The 24,403-nt window shown below is 34.0% G+C and overlaps 2 protein-coding genes across 2 annotated transcripts; both read right to left on the bottom strand.

Annotated features, from left to right (window-relative positions):
• Window positions 1-6,924: 6,924 nt before the first annotated feature.
• Window positions 6,925-9,407, bottom strand: LOC115714267 (F-box protein At1g70590). Its single transcript, XM_030642900.2, has 4 exons — window positions 8,744-9,407; window positions 8,306-8,442; window positions 7,814-7,996; window positions 6,925-7,545 (listed from the first exon to the last, which is right to left on the bottom strand). The coding sequence occupies exons 1-4, from the start codon at window positions 9,318-9,320 to the stop codon at window positions 7,378-7,380; spliced, it is 1,065 nt and encodes a 354-aa protein (XP_030498760.2). The 5' UTR covers window positions 9,321-9,407; the 3' UTR covers window positions 6,925-7,377.
• A 9,859-nt stretch (window positions 9,408-19,266) lies between these two features.
• Window positions 19,267-20,262, bottom strand: LOC115715125 (cyclin-dependent protein kinase inhibitor SMR6). The gene has a single exon (XM_030643938.2). The coding sequence runs from the start codon at window positions 19,872-19,874 to the stop codon at window positions 19,467-19,469; it is 408 nt and encodes a 135-aa protein (XP_030499798.1). The 5' UTR covers window positions 19,875-20,262; the 3' UTR covers window positions 19,267-19,466.
• Between the last annotated feature and the right edge of the window lie 4,141 nt (window positions 20,263-24,403).

Here is a 24,403-nt window from a genome sequence, read left to right as displayed (position 1 = left end):
AGGCTGGCGGATCACGCCCATATAACACCTTGAATGGGGTACAACCAAAGGAGGAGTGGAAAGTAGTATTGTAGGAGTATTCTGCCCAAAACAACCACTTGGCCCATGCCTTAGGCCGATCAGAGGCCAAACAACGAAGGTAAGTCTCAAGGCAACGGTTGACCACCTCCGATTGGCCATCAGTTTGAGGGTGGTAGGCGGTGCTATGGCGGAGTTCAGTACCCTGGAGGCGGAACAGCTCAGCCCAAAAATGACTGAGAAATACGCGGTCACGATCCGAGACTATGGTCCGAGGAACCCCATGCAACTTGACTACCTGATGAAGGAAGGCTTCTGCAACTGTGCGGGCTGTAAAAGGATGCTTGAGGGCGATGAAGTGACTCTAGTTACTCAAACGATCCACAACTACTAAGATCGTGTCAACTCCTTCCGATTTCGACAACCCCTCAATGAAATCCATAGTCAAATCCTCCCAAACCTGGGCGGGGAGATCTAAAGGCTGCAAGAGCCCCCCAGGAGACATGGCCAAGTGCTTGTTCCGTTGGCACACATCACAAGCTCGCACAAAGTTCCCCACTTGAGCTTTCATACCTACCCAATAAACATATCCCCGAAGGCGAAGGTAAGTCCGATACTCTCCCGAATGACCCCCGATTGGAGAGCTATGGTATTCCCGTAGGAAATGTGGAATCAAGGATGATGTGGCAGCCAAGACAAGCCTTTTCCGATATAACAGACGTTGCTTCTCGAAAGTAAAACCCAAGACATCCTTCCCTTGTTTCAAATCTGCCACTACTCGAGAGAGGAAGGAATCTTGCTTGATCTCTTGTTCAATCACCGTCCAATCTAACCATGTAGTAGTAGTAAGGATGGAGCACTCTAGAGGCTGCACTCGAGACAAATCATCCGCAACTCGGTTACCCACCCCCGGCCGATAGTGGATATCAAAATCATACCCCAAAAGTTTGACCAGCCATTTCTGATGTTCCGGAGTGACCAATTGTTGTTCCAAGAGGAACTTCAAGCTTTGTTGATCAGTACGGACAATAAAACGGCGACCGAGCAGGTACGGCCGCCACTTAAGGACCGCCAACACAATGGCCATTAACTCCTTCTCATAGATAGACTTAAGTTGAGCTTGAGGTTTCAAAACCTGACTGTAGTAAGCAATGGGGCGCCCTTCTTGCATCAAAACTGCTCCTAACCCATATTCGGAAGCGTCCGCTTCAACCACAAATGGCTTAGTAAAATCGGGGAGGGCTAACACGGGAACTGTAGTCATTGCTGTTTTTAGAGAATGGAAAGCATCAGTGGCTGCCGGAGACCAGGCAAAGCTGTCCTTCTTCAATTGATCTGTCAGAGGGCGAGCAATAGAACCATAATTCTTGACAAACTTATGATAATACCCCGTAAGGCCAAGGAACCCTCGTAAAGCTTTAATCGAAGTAGGGAGGGGCCAATCCAACATGGCTTTGATCTTCGTATCATCCACCGCAACCCCTTGGCCCCTCACAACATGTCCCAAGTACTCAATCCGTCGCTGCCCAAAAGAACACTTCTTCCGATTAGCAAAAAATTGATGCTTGAGGAGAGTTTGAAGCACGAGCTCAAGGTGCTATAAGTGTGTAACTTCGTCGGGACTATAAACCAAGATGTCATCAAAGAACACCAAAACACATTCGCGCAGCCAAGGCTTGAAAAGCGTGTAAATCTGAGATTGGAAGGTGGATGGAGCATTAGTAAGACCAAATGGCATGACCAAGAACTCATAGTGGCCTTCATGAGTGCGAAATGCCGTCTTGTGGACATCTTCAAGCCGCACTCTGATTTGGTGGTAACCTGAGCCCAGATCAATTTTAGAGAACACTTGAGCACCATGTAATTCATCTAATAGTTCATCAATGACGGGTATGGGAAACTTATCTGGAATGGTGGCCCGGTTAAGGGCGCGATAGTCCACACAGAACCGCCAACTACCGTCCTTCTTCTTGACTAACAACACCGGACTCGAAAGGGGTTGTTGCTATCTTGTATAATCCTTGCTCCTTTCATTTGTTCAATCAACCTCTCAATCTCATCCTTGGTGATTTGGGGATAGCGATATGGCCTAACTGTTGGGTTTTATGCCCTAAATAAAACTCAATTCAATATAATCAGATTTACTTATTAATATAGATCATAAATAACATTTAATGTTGCATGGTTCACATGATTTGTTTCATGATTATATGTACATAATGTATAAATTCATCTGAAACCCTTTTCACATATTTGATCCTGTTTATTGTGCTGTCAACACATTGGAAAGTAAACATGACTATGTGAATAAAGTTTCCTAGATTTATCAGACATAGGGTTTTACTGATATGATAATCTACAACAGAGTTTACTTGCATTTGGAGAAGTGCTATGTTCTTTCCAGAGCATTGGTTAAAGTAAAGCTCAGGTTAGATGCATGGAGTATGCATCGGAAGGGACCGATATTGAACTTTGACTTAGATTTATTAAACTTACCGTAATATCTATTCAAGTCAATATCGCCTAGTTGATCCTAGATCAAATGATCTTAATCCTGATATGATTAGGCTCAATCTCGAGAGGCTATTCGTGTTCTTTGATTTGTTAGTTAAGCCTACTGTTAGGTCAGCGTGATACGTACATTTTGGGAACACGATAGTGTAATTGAGTGGGAGCGCTATCATAAACATGAAATCTATAGCTTCTATCTGGCGAATAGTAAGCAAAGGATGATCTCCTTCGAGCTTGACCAAACGAACATAAATGGTGGAGTACTCATTTCACATAAGCTGAAATATCATTTATACGGGGTCAAGTATTTTAAGGAATAAATACATTGTAGGGTATAACGGTAATTTAATCCATTTACAGTGTAGATCATTCATATAGAGGATCAGTGATCAAATTAGGATTATAACAATGGATAACTAATGATGTGTCTATATGGTGGAACATATAGAGCATTCTATATAACTGAGTGTGCAATTCTAAGTTCTATGCGTGGATTCAACGAAGAATTAATAAGTTAGTGAATTTTAGTAATAAATTCTTGATCTACTTATTGGAAGCTCGGTTATATAGACCCATGGTCCCCGCACTAGTTGAGATAATATTTCTTGTAAGACTCATGTAATTGGTTTTGATTAATCAATTATAATTCTCAAATTAGACTATGTCTATTTGTGAATTTTTCACTAAGTAAGGGCGAAATTGTAAAGAAAGAGTTATTAGGGGCATATTTGTTAATTATGATACTTTGTATGGTTCAATTAATAAATAGGATAAATGACAATATTATTTAATAATTATTTATAGTTATTAAATAGTTAGAATTGGCATTTAAATGGTTGAATTTGAAAATTGGCGTTTTTGAGAAAATCAGATGCAGAATTGAGAAAACTGCAAAATCCAAGTAAGGCCCATTACTGTACATGGCCGGCCACTTGATTTGAATTTTTAAAATGATATTTTCATTATTTTAATGCCAAATAATTCAAACCTAACCCTAGTAAAATGCTATGAATAGATAGTGAAGGCTTCAGGAAAATGACACACTTAAATTTTCTACTTTTTCATTCAGAAAAAACTGAGCCTTCTCTCTCCCTATCTTTGGCCGAACCCACTCTCTCTCTCTTCCTCATTGAGATTTCGAAATTCTTAGTGTAAGAGTAGTGCCCACACACAGCAAGTGATACCTCAATCATAGTGAGGAAGATCGTGAAGAAAGACATTCAGCAAAAGGAGTTTCAGCATCAAAGATTCAGAGAAAGAGATCTAGGTTTAGATATTGATAATGCTCTGCTACAGAAAGGAATCAAGGGCTAGATATCTGAACGGAAGGAGTCATATTATTCCGCTGCACCCAATGTAAGGTTTCCTAAACTTTATATGTGTTTATTTCATCGTTTTAGAAAGTTCATATTTAGGGTGTTAATCAACATACTTGTGAGTAGATCTAAGATCCTGGTAAAATAAATTCCAACACTAACACTCACCAGAGCTGCATCCGCCCGTAAGGTAATGGCATGGTCATGCTGTCGAGGTGGTGGTAGAGTCCGGGGCTCTTCAAACACTGCCGTATAACGCTGCAACAGAGCGCAAATAGCTTCAGAAGGCTCTTCCTCTGCTGCCACCCCAGCCGAATAGCCTAACTCCACCCAAACTCCCATCTTTTCTGATTGTAAGGTTGCCATTAAGGTCTTCAATGAAACCGGTGTCTTATGTAAGGTGGGATCCCCTTGTAGAACCACCCGTTGATTACCGAGATTGAATTCCATAGTGTGCTCTTGCCAATGATGGGTGGTTTTCTGTAGCGTATTCAACCATTGCACTCCTAAAATCACATCTGTATTACCCAAGGGAAGTGGAAGGAAATCATCCACAATGTTAATGCTTTGCAAGGTTAACGGAACTCCTCGACAAACCCCCGTGCCTTTGATCGCTTGCCCACTCCCCAATGGAACCCCATAAGCTTCCGTGCTTGTAATTGGCAGCTCCAATTCGGTGGCCAAGTCCACCGTAACAAAGTTGTGGGTTTCCCCGCTATCCCATAACACCACCACATCTTGACCAAGAATAGACCCTAACATCTTCATCGTTTTTGGAGGAGTTAATCCCACCACCGAGTGTAGAGATACCTCAACAGTTTGGGCTTCCGTCGTCGATCCCGTAGGCGGTAATCCCACCATTTCTGCAATAAAGTCATCTGGAGGCTCTTCTTGGGCTTCATCTTGAACCACAACCACCACTAACTCCGCTTCCTTACATTCATGACCCTGAAACCAGCGCCCATCGCACTTGAAACACACACCCCGCTCTTTCTTTTCTCTTAATTCGGCCTCCGTGAACCGTTTGAAACTGGTCGGAGAAGATGAAGATGATGCCGAGGAAGCTTTGCTGTGTACAGTAGTGGTAGAATAAGTGGGAGACGTGGTCACGTGGGGAGCTCGTGACTCAGGTAAGATTAGAGAATTGGGCCGGTTGATATATGACTTGTTGGGCCCAACTCTATGATTCCTTACTAAGGCTTGATTGGCCTCAATTGACTCAGCCAATTCCATGGCTCTAATCAGCCCATTAGGATGTAGAAGACGTAATGGACCTTGAATTTCCATCTTCAACCCATTCACAAATGCGGCCTGCAGCCCTTGATCCCCCATCGTCCCCATCGTAGCTGCCAGTGATTCGAATTTCCGGCGATAATCTTGCACCGATTCAGTTTGTCAGAGAGAGAAGAATTGATCATAAATCGAACCCTCGTGGGTAGATCGGAATCTGCGTATAAGCATCCCCTTCAATTCCTCCCAAGACCCAATCATATGCCTCGAATTCTCCCATCTAAACCAATTTAGAGCTGCCCCCTCCAAACACATAATCGTCGCCTCCAACTGCTCCGTCGGCGATAGGCGCTGCAAACCGAAGTACCGGTCGGCTCGGTATGTCCACTCGTCGGGGTCGTCGCCGGAGTACACAGGAAGCTCGATTTTTCTGGCCCGAAACTCCGATCATCTTCCCAGATCTCCTTCCTGTCCGTTCGAACCCATCACTGCTGGAGAAGGTGGTGGTTCGTTGACAGACCTTCGTCCCGAACTCATCATCGGTCCCTGATTTTCACGCAGAGGGCACATCTCGTCGGCCATCCTTGCTTGGCCATTCAAACACAAACGGATTTGCTCCGCCAATCCCGATACCGTCCGTTCCTGGGTTTCCTTGAACTCGCCAAGGATAGATTTAATAGTGTGAATATCGTTCTTCACACTATCGAGACCCTCTTCAATTCCTTCAACCTTTTTCTCCATTCTTGTCGACAGCATTCACCAGAATCGCCGGCTCTGATACCAAATGATGAGCACCTGCAGCACAATTCACAACAACCAACAACAACACAACAATACACCAGCAGCAACAATACACGATAAACCAGAAACACGGTAGGATTGAATCAATAGCTGAGCTATTATTGAATTAAAGGCAAAATGAGACACTCTCCTACACTCGGCAGAGAGCTAAGGTAGCTCTCTCTCCTGATGCAGTAGAGATTTCTCTATTACAAATTGCATAACCGAAAATAACATTCCCTCTCCATACAAAAGGTAGCTCACCACTAAGTACAATTACCAAAATACCCCTTCTTAAGCCAACACATCATTGGTTTTACCTTGTTTACCCCTTCTAGCATAAGTAAATCTAATAGGAGGCCTACCATTCGTATCACTCTATTGTAGAATGAGAAATAAAATAAAAGTAGGACTTATTATTTTATTATTTTAGATATTTAAGTTTTATTGTCTAGTACTTTTTCTACACATCTCTTTTTTATGTTAATAGCAACTTTAGTGTTACAAAAAACCCATGGATTGAGTTAACGTGCTCCTAGATTAGATGATAAATTTTCTTAAATAGAAAAAACTCCTTCACCGAATATGTAACAATATTACGGTTTATCTACTAATCTCTTTTGTTTATTCCTAAAACAAATATATATATTAAGCTGAATATTATCTCACAATAAAATCTAATTACATGGTTATTTACTTGAGAAAACATATTATTCTTTCAGATTTTTGTTTTTATACCAATTATATTTCCTAATTTGTTAGATTTTTTTTTTGGATCAACCTAATTTGTTAAGACTTGAATATGCATTTAAAGTACACTTTACAATTTTCCGCCTGCGATTGGCCCAGCACCCAGGCGGAATCGAACTGTGTAGTAATCTGGTTGGCAATCTTATGATTTCATTTGCTTGCTGGAAAGTTAAGCTGCCCCAAATGCATCCGACTCATACACCTGGCTAGTTTCCCACACTACACCACTTCAATCTCATCTTCATTTTGTTTTTCTTCCCAAAAGAACCAATCATGATTTTGTTACCAAAAAAAGAAAAATAAAACAAATTCAGACGGATGAAGAAAAATCCAACCAAATCTAATAATGCTAAAGTTCCTTGAGAATTGAGATACAAACAAAACAGCCAAACCGTTAAAGTGCTAACAAAGCTCCAAATGGAGGTCTTAAGATTTTAATCAAAGTAGAACTTATAATGAGAGCCTGATAGATTTTCATGGTTGAACTTTGCTAAACAACACATAGTTTAAGCCCAACTTGCAAGATATTGTCGAATATATCATTAAATAATGGCCCAAACTTCAAAGGGAGGAAACCTCAGAGTCAGATCTGCAAACTGACAAAGTTATCTCACTCACATCTAGGAGCCTTTATACAAATACAAACAGCTGATTGAGCCAACAGTTAACCCATGTCCCCTTTAAGGTCATCCACATCCACAATAGGACGATATTGTAGCCTGAGAAGAAAGACAAGAAAATGTATATTGACAGTGAACCTGTGCTATAAAACTCATGACCCTGACGGCAAAGCTTGCCAATTGTCTGCAAGAACCAGGACTCTATCACGAGATTTCTCTGACAATCGTTGAAGAATCACATTTTTGACATGGGCTGCTGCTGTTTCACCAGCTCGGGTCGCAAGCTCCAGATACACTACAGCTTTAAACAAATCTCCCTCCTGTCCAAGAATTACACATCAAAAAGAGTAAACAACTTGTCTCTGTTAAGGTTTTAACCAACTGGCATTTGACAACCCAACAGAAGATAAGTTTTAAGTAATCTTAAAGTTGGCCTCTTTTGTCAACAAAACATCAAATATGTTTTAAGTTTTGAAACAAGCAGCCACAGTGGTTGATCTCTCACAATACATTAACCAAAAAAGCAGAAGCTGCTATTGCTAATTGTTTATTGAAAATGTATTCAGGTGCATATAAGCTATGACATACTGAGAAGAGTGCGAGTCCGTGTTCAAATTGAGCTTTAGCATGACCGCGGTCAGCTGCCCTCTTCATCCATTTTCTTGCTAGTCGATGACACTGTCTCAAGCCTTCCCCAAACGAGTAGCACAGGGAAACATTATACATGGCACGGACATAGCCACCTTCAGCAGCTTTCAGGTACCATTTAGCCTGTTTCAACAAAACATTTTATTTAATTTTTTTGCATGTGCTTCACTGACAAATAAATCTATGTATGCAAACAAATCAGTCACTGACTCACTATACCAAAAAACTATTGTGCAAGTGTCACCAAAAGATCAATTTATAATGTAAACTTTCAAGATAAACAGTTCTAAGCTAACCCATCTACATTTGCACAAGTTTTTACCGCATATACAATAAGTAGTGAGCAACAAAAATTAAGGCTTCATTGTGTGCTTTCCACATAAAACAGTTTCATTTTATAGAAAACTCAAATAACAAGATTGAATTGCATACAGCTTCTTGCATGTCATTACGTTCCAACCCTCGACCTTGATGCAGACAAAGTGCAAGTTGGTACTGAGCACGAACATAGCCAGCCATGGCAGATTCATAAAACCATCTCACAGCTTCTTTAGCATTTGCAGGTTCAGCTACACAGATGTTGATCGTTCATTAGTGACTAGTCCACACTGTAAAAATCATAGATCAATATCACAACCTTCAAAGTAAGTGTTGACAATTCACAAATCCTTGAAAAGCACAAGCAATTACAGTATGCATTAACCAAAAAAAATACAAGTTACTAACTGCATCAGCCAAAATGAATGGGTTTGAATAAATTAAACACCTTTTGAAACTATATAGTTCAGTTATTTAAACAAATTAAAGTTCACGTTTAATTAGTATTTGTAAGGATTCCATGGATAAAGATAGAAAGCTTCAAAATACTACCTTGCAAATAAGCAACCCCCAAATTGAATTTCCCAGCAGGGTCTCCTAAGGCTGAAGCTTTGTGATACAGAGCCATGGCCTTGTCCTTATTCCCCGACTCCCAATACACAAGACCGGCATCGACCATAGCTAGAGTCGAGCCACGAGCCGCGCCTTTCAAGAATGAGTCGAGAGCTTTATCCAAATTGGGCCGAACTCCACCGCGGCCGTGTTTAAACCTTTTCCCCCACCTCAACAACATCATCGCCTCCCTCAATGGCCGGAGCGCGTCGCACCAGGGCTTGCACACTAACGACGCCGTTCTGAGATCGCCGACGCCGAAGGAGGCTGCGATTTTCGTCAGTACGTCGTAAGGAAGTGCGGTGAAATCACCGCCGTCCTTCGAAGTCGAAGATGAAGGTATCGAGCGCGATTGAATCTGACGGCTTGGAGATATCCATGAAGGTGTGAGGGTGGTGAATTTGGTGCTCCGTTGTCTCCTCGCGCGTTCATCCTCTTTTCCACCGTTGATGTTGGGAGATGGAAGGGCGGAGAGACGTGAGCCGTTCGATCGAAACGGCCACGGTCTTCGTTTCATCTTTGTTTTTATCGAAATCAGAAGAAATTAAATTAGAAAAATGTCTTATTTTTACACTGAATTTGCAGACGGGTACCGGCGAGTGTCGGTTCATCATTTTATTTATTTTAATTTTTTTGAAAAAAATATTTAAATGTCACACCATGGGAGTTTCTTAATTACAGTTTTAGATGATATGGACAGAAATATTAGAAATTTATGTAATAGACTTAAAAGGGCTTTTTGGTATATAATATTTTGAAAATTACTTAATTTTAAATAATTATAAGGTAGATAATTATATAAAAAAAATTACACTAAAAATATCTTCTAAATGTGAAAACAGATGAGAGATTAACTAAAGCAACATGATTATATTAGGGAAATTTGAAATTCCATGTAAGACCTTAAAATTGTTTCCCTAAATGCATACTTAATAATATTGGTCATATATGACTACATTCTTAATATCCCACAAATACCCCTCCTATTTGAAAAAATCAAAAACTCAAAATTTCTCTCTCCCTCTCGCGGAACACGACGCACGCACAACCTACACCCACATCCCACCACCATCGGTTCACCTCTGACGACCACCGACGACCACCCACCACCACCTTTAGCACTGGACGACAACGCACGACCACCACCAGCACCGGTATTGACCACCGACAGTGGGGAATATGTCCAAGGTTAGTTTTTTCTCACTACCCACATACCCCATCGGACCCCATCCATCGGACCATCAGACCCCCACATAACCCATCGGACCCTACCCATATACCCCATCGGACCCCACCACGAGAATGACCATCGGACCCCAACCCACAACCCCATCGGACCCAACCCACAACCCATCGGACCCAACCCACAACCCCATCAGACCATCGGACGGCATCGGACCAATAGGAGGTCCGATATCTTCAACCTTAAATTTGAAAAAACCCAAAACCGACCGAGGAAAAACTAACCTTTGACATATTTGCGACTGCGGATGGTGGTCATGCGTGGTCGGATGGTGGTCGTGCGTGGTCGAGGGCTGCTGTCGGTGGTGGTGGGTGGTCGTCGGTGGCCGGGCGTGGTGGTCGAGCGCTGAAAAGTCATGGTCAGCGAGAGGGAGAGAGAGGGTCGTGCGTGCGTGGTCAGCGAGAGGGAGAGAGAGACTGACGAAAGAATGTTGGGATTTGTTTTTCAAATGGGAGGGGTATTATGGGGAAAAATTAAATGTAGTCATATATGGAAAATTTTAATAGATATAGATTTAGGGAAATAATTTTAGAGTGTTTTATGGATAATTTTTTAAATTTCTCATATATTATACACATACCCAAAAATATTCTAAAACAAATCGAATACTCTACTTTGGTCATTTTATTAGGATGCTTTCACATTATACTCTAGAAACGGATGTATTGATGTATTTTATTTTTTATTTTTTGATATTAGAAGAGTTATTATCTTAATTTCTTTTTAGGAAATTACCTTAATTATTATCTTTTAATTTTTCTTTTCAAAATTTATCGTTTGAGTTGTTCTAGTAGTTTCTTCGGTGGTTTGTATGTGAGTTGTTATGTGGATTTTTGTTGCTATTTAGGATTTCTACGTGGAATTCCGTAAAATTGCTAAAAAAAATTATTTTAAACTATAAAAATAAAAAAAACTTTTTTTTTGTTGTGATGATCTATATTTTAGTTATTTAAGATTTTTGGTCAAATTTTAAGAAATTTGGATAATTTATAAAAATTATAATTCAAATAATTTTTTCTACACATATATAAAATAGAAAGAAGCTTGGGTTTTATTTTTAACAGATTAAATTATTATAAATTTCTAAACAGAATTTTTTTCATAAACTAAAAGAAGTTTGTAATTTGTATTTAGGAAAGGGATCATTTGGGCCAGTTTGGTAAGATTACTTGGTTTCTGTGCCAACAAAAAGCCCATTTGTCAACATGAGACCCTTTAAGAAGTGTTAATGTGTAATGAGTCTAATGACTATTCATTCACTATCAGTAAGTAATGTGTATTATTCATGATTGGAGCTGAAGATCCAAGCTCATTAAGCAATGGCAGGTGAAGTGCAGGCTATTCCAATGGCACTCCACTGGGGCCAAAATAGAATCAATGGCTAAATGTGACCCTTTTTATCAGAGGTGATTAAAGATTTTTCAAGAAACAAATGCCCTCCAGATTAGACTATTTGGTATGTTTTTTTGGCTGTGTTAGATTTAGTTGAGACTTTCTGTTATTGTATTTTATTCTTTATTAATCGTTTAGTTGATGGACTAGTTAAGAGTGTTAGAGTTGATAATCAACACGGTATAATTTAACATTAATATTTACTTAAAGAGTTCGTTTGGTATTATGAATTAAATGGATCGGACTATTTAATAGGATTGGAATGAAATTATATTCCTACTGTATCATATTTGGTATAGTGTAAGACATGACTAAATATAGTATAATTTTTTTAATATTTTTTTAAAAGTTTTGTATTAATAAAGAATAATGTTAAATAAATATTTAAAAAATCAAAAAGATAAAATAAATAATTTCAAGAAAATGTAATAACTCTAAATTAAAAAAAAAAATAACAAAAAAATTATTTCATTAAATTTTCAACTTAAGCTAATTTATCATTTTTAAAATAAATATTTTATTTTTTTTTTAATTTTAATTATTAAAATATACTGAATTAAAAAAAAAATCCATTTGTGACTATTTAAACACTTTTTTGGTGGGATAAAATAAGAGCTTTGGATAATTATATCCAATCGTTCAAAACTTTTAAAATGTTTCCGAAGATAACTATACTATCCAACATCATAATCTTATCTCATGAATGAATTAAAAATGACCAAGGTGTCTAAAATTATAATGATATGAGCAATTAGCAATTTATTATTAAGAAGAGTGTTACTGTCAATCTTTTGTTATAATTTTTTAGTCAACTTGTACGCTCGAAAATACATGTTGGAATATTTTTTTTCACAGGAGTGCTCGTTATAGTTTATAGTTACAACAGCATCCCTATAAATGTTTGAAAAATTTCGAATAATTTATAGTGGTAAAAATACGTTTGAAGATTTTTGAACGCGAGTGATAAACTGGAATATCAGGAACTCTATTTTTGGTACTGTAAACTATTTAGAATTTTTCAAAAATTTACAGGAATGATATTGTAACTATAACGAATACCGTTATGAAAAAAATATTTCGACATGTAATTTTGAACATTAAAATTAATTAAAAAATTATAATAGGATGTTATAATTATAATTCTTCTATTATTAAATGTCATAAAATTTTGATATTGAACTGTTGTCATTTTAACTTTTCCTTTCCATTTACAAATTTTTGAAATAATAAATTATACGTACATGAACATCCTCAATACGTAATTGGTGATGCAATATCTTTTATGTGTACACTCTAAAAATTCAAAGAGTCAACACTCTCGTGCCTCTGCATTTATAGTATTCCCAAATTGCTTATCTTACATGTTGTTGTTTCCAATGTACCAAATAGAAAGAGGCACGTATATTAATTTCACTTTGTTTTTTTCACCATGGCTGCTTCCCTAACACATACCTTATTTTTATTGAAAAATGCTAAAGACAATTATTGTTGCTTCATACTACTAGTATCTTAATGCTAATAAAATTATAAATATTATTAAGCCTTGCTTAATATTATTTAAAAGTGATGTGTTATAATTTAATAATATTTTATCAAGAATATTATATTAAACTATATAAATTAAGTTCAATATTTAAATACATTATTAATAATAAGATAGTTTAGAGGATACTAAGCACTATATGTGTTTGTTAATATTTCCATAAAATTATATATAAACTAAATGCATGTATACATATGTGATAGAGAAATATTAGTGATAGCTAGCACTATTATAAGGTATGATTATTATTATTCTATTTAAGAGAATTGAGAGAACTTGGAAGCCTGATTACTCACACTAACTAGTTTTATTTTTTTATTTTTTTTTTTTTTGTATATTTGAAACTCGTGTGAGATTAAAACTCAAAAAAGTTAATGACTGAAGATATTTCGATCGCTTTCATTGTACGCATCTGATTTCCTTTATTTTTGCCCATTGCAAATCCATCATTCATATAATAATGTCTAACATTTACATATTATATATAAATTTATGGATCATTCACATATTCAGAAATAAAATGTCTACACATCGTATTGTAAAATGTAACTTCTAATGACAATAAATTATTTAAATTTATATGGCAATTGAGTTGGTGATGTTGTTTGAAAGAGAAAGAGAAGCATTTTTGGAACAAATTACACTAGGAAATATTAGATTGATCAAGATGAAGAAAGTGGAGTCAACTTATAAGTTTTGGTCTACTCTATGGTATTGACCAAAGACTAGTAAATAAAATGCATGAAAAGAAAATGGGTCATCATTCATGAGTCATAGTCATGAGTCAAAGTTGCCGGTGGTGGCTTATTAGACACGGTAAGAGCCGACCTTGTTGGGTTTGTTCCACCAAAGTTGGCAGAGTGTGGTAGTTTTATGAACCCTAAATATAAAAGTACAAATTCCATCTACCATAAATGTCTCATGCTTTATCAAATCTTACCTATGATTCAAATCCAATATATGGCCCCCACACACTAAGAACCAATCACTGAGTTTGCCATGGACTAATTATTAATTTCACACACCCCTGACTTTCATATTCATTATATATGGTTTCTAAAAAATGCTAAAAAAAGTATCAATAGTGTTTATGTGTATTAATATTGCTATTGATTTAACTAATTATTGATAACTATATAATTTAATTAAAGAGAATTACTCTATATAGTATAATCTGGGTTGCTCTTGTAATTTCTACCTAGATTGCTACGGATTTTAATTACAATTTAAGTTGCTCCATTAATTGTTATAGGAATTTTTGTGTAGAATTTCGTAAAAATGCTAAAAAAAACTATTTTGAAGTGTAAAAAAAAAACCCTTTTAATTAATGCAAAAGCTAACCAATCACAAGGTAATATGTCTCGAAGATATTAGACACTACTGGTACCCATAATAAATCCATATATATTTACATCTCTTGTGCCTCGAATTGTCAGTTTCATGGAGAAAAAAAAAACAAAAGATTGCTTGCTATAACTTGATCGACCTGTCCCACATGAGTTTCCCCTTTGTATTATTATAAATATTTATGAAGACATTCATAGCTGTAAATCCATTACTATACTATATATACAATGTAACTTGGATAAGTTTTGAAGGACAACTATTTTTTTTTAATGTTCTTTGTTTTCTAACCACTATTCTGAAATATAAATAAACATTTGAAATTAAATATATAATTTTTTTATATCATTATAAGCAACGTGTTTCTCGAAATACTACATCCAATATCTAATTATGATATGATATATGATCCTCTTTAGCGTATTCTTTCACTCTCATTAGAACAATTATTCACTCTCCTAACTCTTATATTATTATTAATTATAAGGTTAAAATAAAATAAAACAAAACGAAAGCCTACTAGATAAACAATAAATAATATTGGTGATAGTTGCCATTAAATTGTTTAATACTCATGAGGTCCCCCCTTAACACTATTTTTTATGTGAGATATAAAGTTGAACTATATTTAGTACAAAAAAATGATTTTGTGATATTTTTACATATCAAATTTTATTATTGTGTTCCAATACATAATTATAAATTTTGATGCAAAATTTAATATGTGCTCATATAATAATTTATTAAAAATATAAAATAATAATAATAATAATACAAAAATAAATATAAAATTTAATAATAAAATACCCTAATAATAATAATAATAATAATAATAATAATAATGTCATTTAATGCAAATAAGCATCTTAGCTAAAATTTAATAATAAAATATTAAAAATGACATAATAGTAAATATAAAAGTATAACATTTATTGTGATGCATATTTTGTATCATGCTATAAGACCATCTTTAATGGGAAATACAAAAATTGATCTATAATTGGTCCAAATAATGGTTTTGTGATATTTTTACATCAAATTTTATTATTATGCTCTAATGAATAATTGTAAAAATTGATGCAAAATTTAATATATCATGTAATGTTCATCTAATAATTTATTAAAAATATAAAATAATAATAATCATACAAAAGTAAATATAAAATTTAATAATAAAATAATAATAATTATGAAAGTTATTTAATACAAATGAATATGTTAACTAACTTTTAATAATAAAACATTAAAAATGACATAATGATAAATATAAAATTATAGTATTTATTGTGATGTAAATTTTGCATCATGCTATATTGTGATTCGAATTTAGATCACTTTTTGTTATGTGAGATATTTGCGTCAAGATTTGGCACCATTGGAGTAGACTTTTGACAAAGTGGACTATATTTTACATTTGTATCACTTATTTGCATCTCCATTGGAGATGCTCTAATATTGTGATCTAATAAATTTGGACAACTTTTTGTTATGTAATAAATTTGCATCACAATTTGATACACTATTATAATAGACTTTTTACAAAAAGTGAACTATATTTTGTATTTGCATTACTTAATGGAGTTTCATCTGGATTCCTCTTGATGCTTTGTTGACAGCATCGGTTGCTGAAGTAGTGGCGATTCGAGTAGGACTGTATTCACGACTTGAGCTTCTCTTAAATTTAGTTGTTAATGTAAAATCAAATGTGCTTTATGATGTTCTAGCTATTGCCTATAGTGTTCAATGTTGTTAGCTTTAAACATTGTTATGGAACCGCTAATACTCTAGCTCATAACTTAGCTTAAATGGTTTTATCTTTTGAGAGTGCTAAAGTTTGGTAACCTAGTTTACCTATTGGTGTATGAACTTTGGTTCTTTTGTTTGTTTGGCAACTCCCTTTAATGAAAGCTTTCATTATTTCAAACAAAAAAAAAACTCTCCATGTGGTTCCCCCCTTTAATGGGGTTTTAAAAAAACTACTTTTAATTTAATCTTTAATTATAACTAACCTAATTTAAAGATAAAATTAAAGTCTTTAATTACAAAACTAACCTATTATCCAAAATCAAAAATACCCACTACACACATGCCAAGTAAGATTCCCAAGTCACTATTATACGTGTCGAGAAACTATTGACACACACACACAAAAAAAAACACCAATCCCAAGACAAGTTTGTTTAATAAGAAAAAAAGTTAAAAAAGTAAACATAAAAGATTCGATAAACCCTTCCCCCTAGTCACAAACACACATAAGCTAGCTCCACCAATCCTTAGTCATGATCATGCACATTATCCTCTTGATAAACAAATAAGGTACTAGTCTAATTCTTACCCTTCTTTATAGTGATAAACATTCCATCAATCTATAATATGTCACAACAACTTAACAAAAAAATTTGAAATATAAACATATATTATATTTCAAGTGACTTTGTCAATTATTGGTCCAAACTCTAAAAGTATTAGTTTAATACAATGAGAACCATTGGAGTAGCATAGGATTCTAATCTTTCTTCCCCTCTTCCACATGTGTTTTGTCTTTTATTTTAAACAATCACAAAGGCAAAATATTTGAAGAGAGAACCTTCTTCCCATTGAACTCTTCCCACTATGATCACAATATGAGTCCTAGGTGGGTGAGGGGTCATGGTTGTGTGGGGGCATTATAAGGCCAAAAAATTCCTCAAGTCTAAAGAAGAGATTGATGATGGTTGAAAAGAAAAAAGAAAGAAATTCAAGACCCTTTATTGCTAGCAATTAATGGTTATAAAAGCCTAATTAATAATAATAATAATAATAATAATAATAATAATAAAGAGCTATAGGGGTGGGCATCATCCAATCCAATCCAATTGAACCGAACCGATCCAATCCAATCCAATTACAAAAAGTTGGATATCCAATTACAATTGGATTGGATTGGATGCTAAAAGTTAGATTCTAATTGGATTGGATCGGTTATTGGATGTCAATCTCAAAATCCAATTAAAAACCGATCCAATCCAATTACATTTATATATGTTAAAAAATTATTTATATAATAAAAAATATTAAAAAATATAATAAATATTTATTATATTTTTATTAATTTTTTTTTGTATGTTGAATTTGTAACACTTGTTTAGTGTATTTATTTTCATGATGTTTTGTTCTATTTTATTACTTAGAAATGTTGTTGTTTTAATTATTTAAAACTTTTAGCTGCAATACACTTGTAAGAATAGTATGTTTATGAAGTATTAAACTTAAATAAAAAGTACTTACCAAAAAGAAAACTTAAATAAAAAGTGATACTTAGTTTTTTTACGTATTTTTCTTTATATTTTTAAGCTAATATTGAAATTTAGGTGTGTAATTGGATATCCAATTAAAAAACCAATCCAATCCAATTAGTAATTGGATTGGATTGGGTTGGATTTTGAGGTCCAATTGGATTGGATCGGATGATGATTTTTCAAATCCAATTACTAATTGGATTGGATCGGATGAGGAAAAAAAGGTTGGATTGGATCGGATGCCCACCCCTAAAGAGCTATGTGGGGGAGAGTTTTCTTTTCACATAGTCAATCAGCTCTGAACCAGAATAAGAACTATAAATATTGATCTAATTAGCTTATGATAAATAACCTTACTATTAGTCCCTATTTAACTTTTGCTTGAATAACACTTTAATTTTGGTTTCTTATAGCTAGATTTTGACTTGCATGTGTCACACTCCTGCGCATGACCAATCAACAGTACATCACATACACTATAATATATTCTTATATATAGATAGAGAAATGCTAAGAACATCCCACTATAAAGAAAAAAGAAAGTGATATTATTATTGGAACAAATTAATATTAAATTTTACATAATTTAATTTAATAAATAATATAATTAATAATCCACATATTGTTATTAGACATTAGTATTACTTAACTTCTATAAGTGGCGTCTATGATTGACTAACGAATATTCGCTAAAAACTATTTTTTTAAGTTATATAAGACCCAATACCTAATTATATTAATTTTGGTATGAAACTGAAGAGTGTACTAGACAATGTTTATATAGAAATGTTTCAATAAACATTCAAATTAATTTCTTTTTATAGTTGTGTATGGAGCCAAATCATCTGTCCCAATTTTTCCCTGTCTCTCTATCCCAATCCAATTAAAATGCTCCACCTCAATTAATTTAAAATGTATATCCCCTTTTTCAATAGAGTTAATATATTTAAAGACTATTTTATTTTATTATTAATTTCTTCTCATGGAATTTTTTTTTGGGTTAAATGTTCTTTTCATACTTTTTTTTTAATAAAAAAAAATATACAATAAAGAAACTTGAATAAAATAAAATGAATTCCATTAGAAAAAAGAAGAAGAAGAATAAAATAACATTTTAGTTAAAAAATAATATAATTTAGACTTATTTTTTTTTATACAAGTTAAGTTAGTGGTAAATAACTATTTAGATTTTCTTTTTAATACTATAAACCATTCAACAAATTTTAAAAATTTAAGTGTAATCCTAAATAACTAGACGATTATAAGAAAAAAATAAAATTAAAAAAGAGGTTGTACTGAAAAAATCTCATGTAGATATCTATAGATTCATAAAACACAAGATCAAAACATCACCATAGAGATAATTAACTTGCTTTTTAGAAAGAAAGGGGAAAAAAGGGAAGAAAAAAAACAGTAAAAAAAAACTGAAAAGTACCATCAAACCGCCCAAACTTTAAAAAAAAATTCTATCTTTACTGCCATTTGGTTCTTTCCTCATCTCATCATCATCAATAACAACACAACAGACTTAAGTTTTGTATGTGTAAATCAACTCATCAAAATTAACCAAAATCTATATAAAGAAATTGAGAAATTTGAATAATTTATATATACACATCACCTATAGCTAGTGCTATATATATAACTAGATATGATCAAGTCAAATATAAATTCCACTTCTAGTCATAACAAAATCATCAGCTTAGCCTATAACATAATATTTATATGATTATCCATAGAGTTAATTGTTACAAATTAAAAAAAAAAAAGTGGTACCAAAATCAAAATATGGACTTAATTAATTAGTACAAGCTAATTAAAGTTTTTTTTTCTAACTCTAATGAATTGTTGAGTTATATATAATTAATTAGCCCTTTCAACATGATGATGGCGTGTGAATACGGTTTCAAAATCTGGAGGCGTAGTAAAGAACTCTCTAATAACAGAAGAACCATAGATTTTACACTTTGATGAATAACGCTTCTTCTTCTTCGGCGCCGGTGGACACGTCAGAATCCTTGGAATCTTTGATTCTTCTCCCGTCGGTGTCGTCGAAATACAGTACTCATCATCCTCAATATCATGGTTGACCTGGCCTTGATCGGAACCCCTTATTGATTCCGGCGCCGGCGGCCGTGGATTATTGGTGGTGTATATAGGCTTTAATGGTGTTCGTGAGGGAATTCCGGCGATGACCCATTTTTTGTTGGCCGTGTCTGAATCTAAACCCACGTCCATTACTTGATGCTGCTTCTTCTCAGAAAGACCCATTTTGAAAAAAGTATCGAAAATTCAACTCTAAAGCTCTGATATCGCTATTATATATGAATAAAGGAATAAAGATCGTTTTTTTAATTTTAAATTTTTTTGGGGTTAGGGAAAGTAATAAAAATAGAAACTTGAAGGAAAGAGAAGGGTTTAAAAGGAATGAAATAAGGTATGAGTTTGGTTGGTTTGTATGAAAGTTTCAGTGAATGAAAAAGAAAAAGGAGAAAGCTGTATATAAAGATGGCCTTTTTTTTTTTGAAGAGAGAATAAGAAAAGAAAGAAAGAAAAATAACAAAGAAAAAGAGGGAGTAAGATACGGGGTTTTAAATGAGAAGAAGAAGAGTCAAGTTTAATGCTTATTCTTTCTCTTGTTTATTTATTGTACTAATTAATTTTGTTTGATATATTTTTTTTTTCTTTTAAAAAAAAAATAAGAAAAGAACCCGAGGAAACGCGTGACATAAGCAGTAAAAGATTAAAGGAAACTAAAGAGGAGAGAGGTGAGGTGAGGTGAGGTTATCCTTGCCCTTTGCTTGCCCGTGATTAATAGCTGACCCGGGCAGGAGAGAGAAAGATTAGGTTGGAGGGGGCATTGACCTGGATTTTGGCGCCTAGTATTGAGGTGAGGTGAGGTGGGTTCAATCTTACTTCACTTCACTTTACTTTTGGGGATCATCAAATACTTCCTTCTTTCTTTTATTTTCCAATTTTGTCATTATTTATTCCTCAAATTGTACTACAGTAGAACCTCTATTTAAGACTATTCTATTCAAGAATAACCTCTAATTTGTAGTTCCAATTTGGGCCAGTTATAAATAAGAATAACCTCTAAATTGTAATTAAATATACATTTTCCAAGTCTCGTATTAACAAAGTATACCTCTATATAAGAATAAGTACATCTTAATAAAATATATACATATGTTTTGTAAATTTATTTACATAAAATTAATAATTTTATTCCAAATTGTAACATATGTATTACCATTATATTTACTCTAAAATAATTCTATTATAATATAGTATTAATAATTATTTATTGTTATTATTATTACATTGATATTTTTTAGTATTTTAATTTTTTTTTTCTAGTATAACTCTATTTAGTTATAACCTCTCAATTAGAATATAATTTGCTTGGTCCGAAGTCTATTCTTGAATAGAGGTTCTACTGTATTTTGATTTTCTCAAATTTTACCTAATTTCTTCTAATATTATTCTTAAAATGTGAGATGTTTTTGAATATGAAGTTACAATTATTTATAAATTTTTAATATTTTATTTAGTAAAATAGTTAGTAGTTACACTGTAAAATAATAATTTTAGTAAATATTTAAAATAATTTTTTTTAGTAATTATACCAAATTTTTAGGGAAACTTACATAAAATATTAGAATTTGGGTTAACTTTTACAAAAATACTGTCACACGGAAATTCTTTCAAAAATACTGTGTTTTTATTAAACACCAGTAAAACACAAAGCAGAACAACTCAAAACAACAGTAGAACACTAGTAAAACATCAGTAGAACACCAGTGAAAACTTACACAGTATACTGCAGTATGAAACTTATAAAAAAACACAGTAAAAAAGTAAAAAATACCGCCTGACAGTATTTTTGTAAAAAAATAGCAAAAGTTAGTATGCTATGTAAATTTCCCAATTTTTATTGGAATATGAGAATTGAATAGTGTAATTGATATGGTTATAGTATAATTACATTGTTCAAACAAATACTTAAAACTATGAACTTTTAATTACGCACAATTCTAATTCTCTCTTAGCTTTCCGAACACATTTTTAAATTTAATATGAATTCCTTTGAAGTTGAGATTACTAAATTTAGCATTTCATCAAAAAAAAAAAACTATTTAACAGGGTGTTGTATGCGGAGTGTGGAACCTCATCCTACAAAATTTATTAAATTGAAAGAGGTGCTCAACTACATTAAACAGCAAGTTGATAGCTTTCTTTGTTCCACTAGCAACTTTTCTAAACACATTGAAATTGAAATCGATTGTTTTATTGTTATGCAAGCTCTTATAGTAGCTTAATGTGGTAGGAATACCAAGTCGCAAGAATTATGGTATCGAGATGGAGAAAAGAATAGCAAATTCTTTCATACCGTTACTGTGATAAAACAGAAGTGGTTTTTTATTGGTGCAGTTTCGGATAATGGTTAGGTTTGGATTGAAGGTCAGCAACATGTGGGTGATTGTTTTTTTCTTATCCAAATTCATGTTTGTTCTTTCTTTATCTCTTTCTCATGTGCCACAGTTGAATTCTTTGATCATTCCTTGTATCCCAGATGAATGGAATTCTGAACTTATTCATATTTCTTCAACTAGTGAAATTAAATATGTGGTGTGGCATATGACCCCTCTCAAGGCTCCTAAAACAGATGGCATGCTAGGTAAATTCTGTAAGGATCATTGAGATATTGTTGGAGCGGATGTTACATCAACACTTATCCAATTCTTCGAAACAATGGAATTTGTTAAGGAGATTAATAAGACTTTCGTGTTCCTTATTCCTAAGAAGATTGGAGTGCCTTGTTTTGATGACTTTATACCTATTAGCCTGTGTAATTTTACTTACAAGGTTATGTTTAAATTGTTGGCCAATAGATTATGTCCTCTTCTGTCGAATTTAATCTCTCCAGTTTAGTTTGCGTTTGTGCCAAGTCATTGGATTGCATAGAATAGTATCAAGGCTCATGAGATCATGGACTCTTTCAAGTGGCTCAGGGGAGGTTCGAGTTATATGGACCTTAAATTAGACATGTCTAAGGCTTATGACTGAATTGAATGGCTATTTATAATATGTCTACTTTCTTTCTGCCTAAAAGTCTTTTCCTTGAGCTCGATTAGATAGTTTGTGAATTTCGGTGACTAAGGTGTTCTAATAAGACTCATTTTTTGGCTTTGATATATTGGAAATCCTTGTGTCTTCTGTTGAAAAATAAGTGGCTTAGTTTCAAACTCTTTAGTGATATTAACCTAGCGCATTGATTACCAAACTAGGTTGGCAGATTGCTAATATTGAGAATACGTTGTGGTGTGAAGTGTTTAAGGAAAAATAATGTCGAGAAAATAATAATTCTGTTTTGTCTATTTCTATCTCGAAGAGATCTACCTTTGGAGATAAAGGAATTTTTCAATCCCAACAGTTAATAAAGAATCAGTCTTGTTTTCTCATTGGTGATTGGAGTGAGGTGAATTTTTGGAATTCTCCATGAAAACCATGGCTATCTTGGGACCATTTTAGAGCTGCCTTTAATCCATTAGAAGCCTCAAATTCTTGTCGCATCTCAGCTTTGATTAGAGATGACGGAGAGTGGAACATGGAGCTGGCCTGTTTTTGGTTTGTTCCTAGTGTTGCAGTTCTTTATGTTTAATTTCTCATTTACCTGTTGTTGGTGAGAGTGACAAGCTGAATTGGAAGGATGATGTGGATGGTTGTTTCTCCCCCAAAGCAGCCTATAGTTCCATTATTGAAAGTTGTTTGAGTGATTATGATCCTGCATGGAAGAGGCTTTGGCTTCTCAAAACACCTGATCACATGAAACTATTCTTGTGCAAATTGTGTCAAGATGGTTTACCATTTGGGAACAGGCTGAGTAGAATTTTTGGTAATGTAGAGAGTTGCACTATCTGTGTTGAAAATGTGGATTCTTTTGCCAATCTCTTCTACCTTTGCCCATTGGCTAGAGCTCTTTGGTTCTTTAGTCCTTAGTCTATTAATAGTGAGTCTCTAGGTTTCACTAACTGATAGGCTAGTTTTAGGTGTATTTTATAAAGTATTTTTAGAGGCATATTTCAATTGATTATATTCATTTTTTGCTGAATTACGCTTGTTTTCTACTTGTTTTAAGTTTAAATGGTAAAACTCATAATATGAATTAAAAATGAGAAGAAACATGTTAAATGAGATGAGTATGGTGAATTTATCATGGAATTTGATTAATCGGCTCCTTTCTTTCATTGTTGTGACATAGGGTCCGAGATCGTTGATCTTTCTCCATTTTGGTCGACTAACATACTTGAATTGGGACTTGAGGTAAGAAAGTACTTCCGTACCACATAGTATGTCAAGATACGATTATTATCGTTTATGACTCGATTATGATTGAGGTAAAGATACGATGATTACCATTGAGCAAGAGAAAGCCATGACATCAATTGAAACCACTGTTAGGTTTTATACTTGTCGATTATCTTATTAGACAATGACAAAGGTATGTGGATGTTGGGATAAGGCATCATGATTGTCTTATTAGGCAACAAGAGAGGTGTACAGATATCGGGTTAGGGCATTAGGGTTGTCTTTTTAGACAACAATAGAAATAGTTACTTTATAAAGTAACCACTATGGCTTGTCTTATTAGATAAGTACTTGTGTATTACTATTTAATTATATTATTATTTTGATTTAGTTATCTGATTAATATGTATTTATGTTTACTTTTCTTTCTAAGTCTTTGTGACTCATAAGTACTTTGTGGTACAGGTAAGGGCAAAGGAAAACTAAGC

The sequence above is a fragment of the Cannabis sativa genome, chromosome 4 (genome assembly GCF_029168945.1).
Source record: "Cannabis sativa cultivar Pink pepper isolate KNU-18-1 chromosome 4, ASM2916894v1, whole genome shotgun sequence".
Classification (NCBI taxonomy): Eukaryota; Viridiplantae; Streptophyta; class Magnoliopsida; order Rosales; family Cannabaceae; genus Cannabis; species Cannabis sativa.
This window is presented reverse-complemented; position numbering and strand designations above follow the sequence as displayed.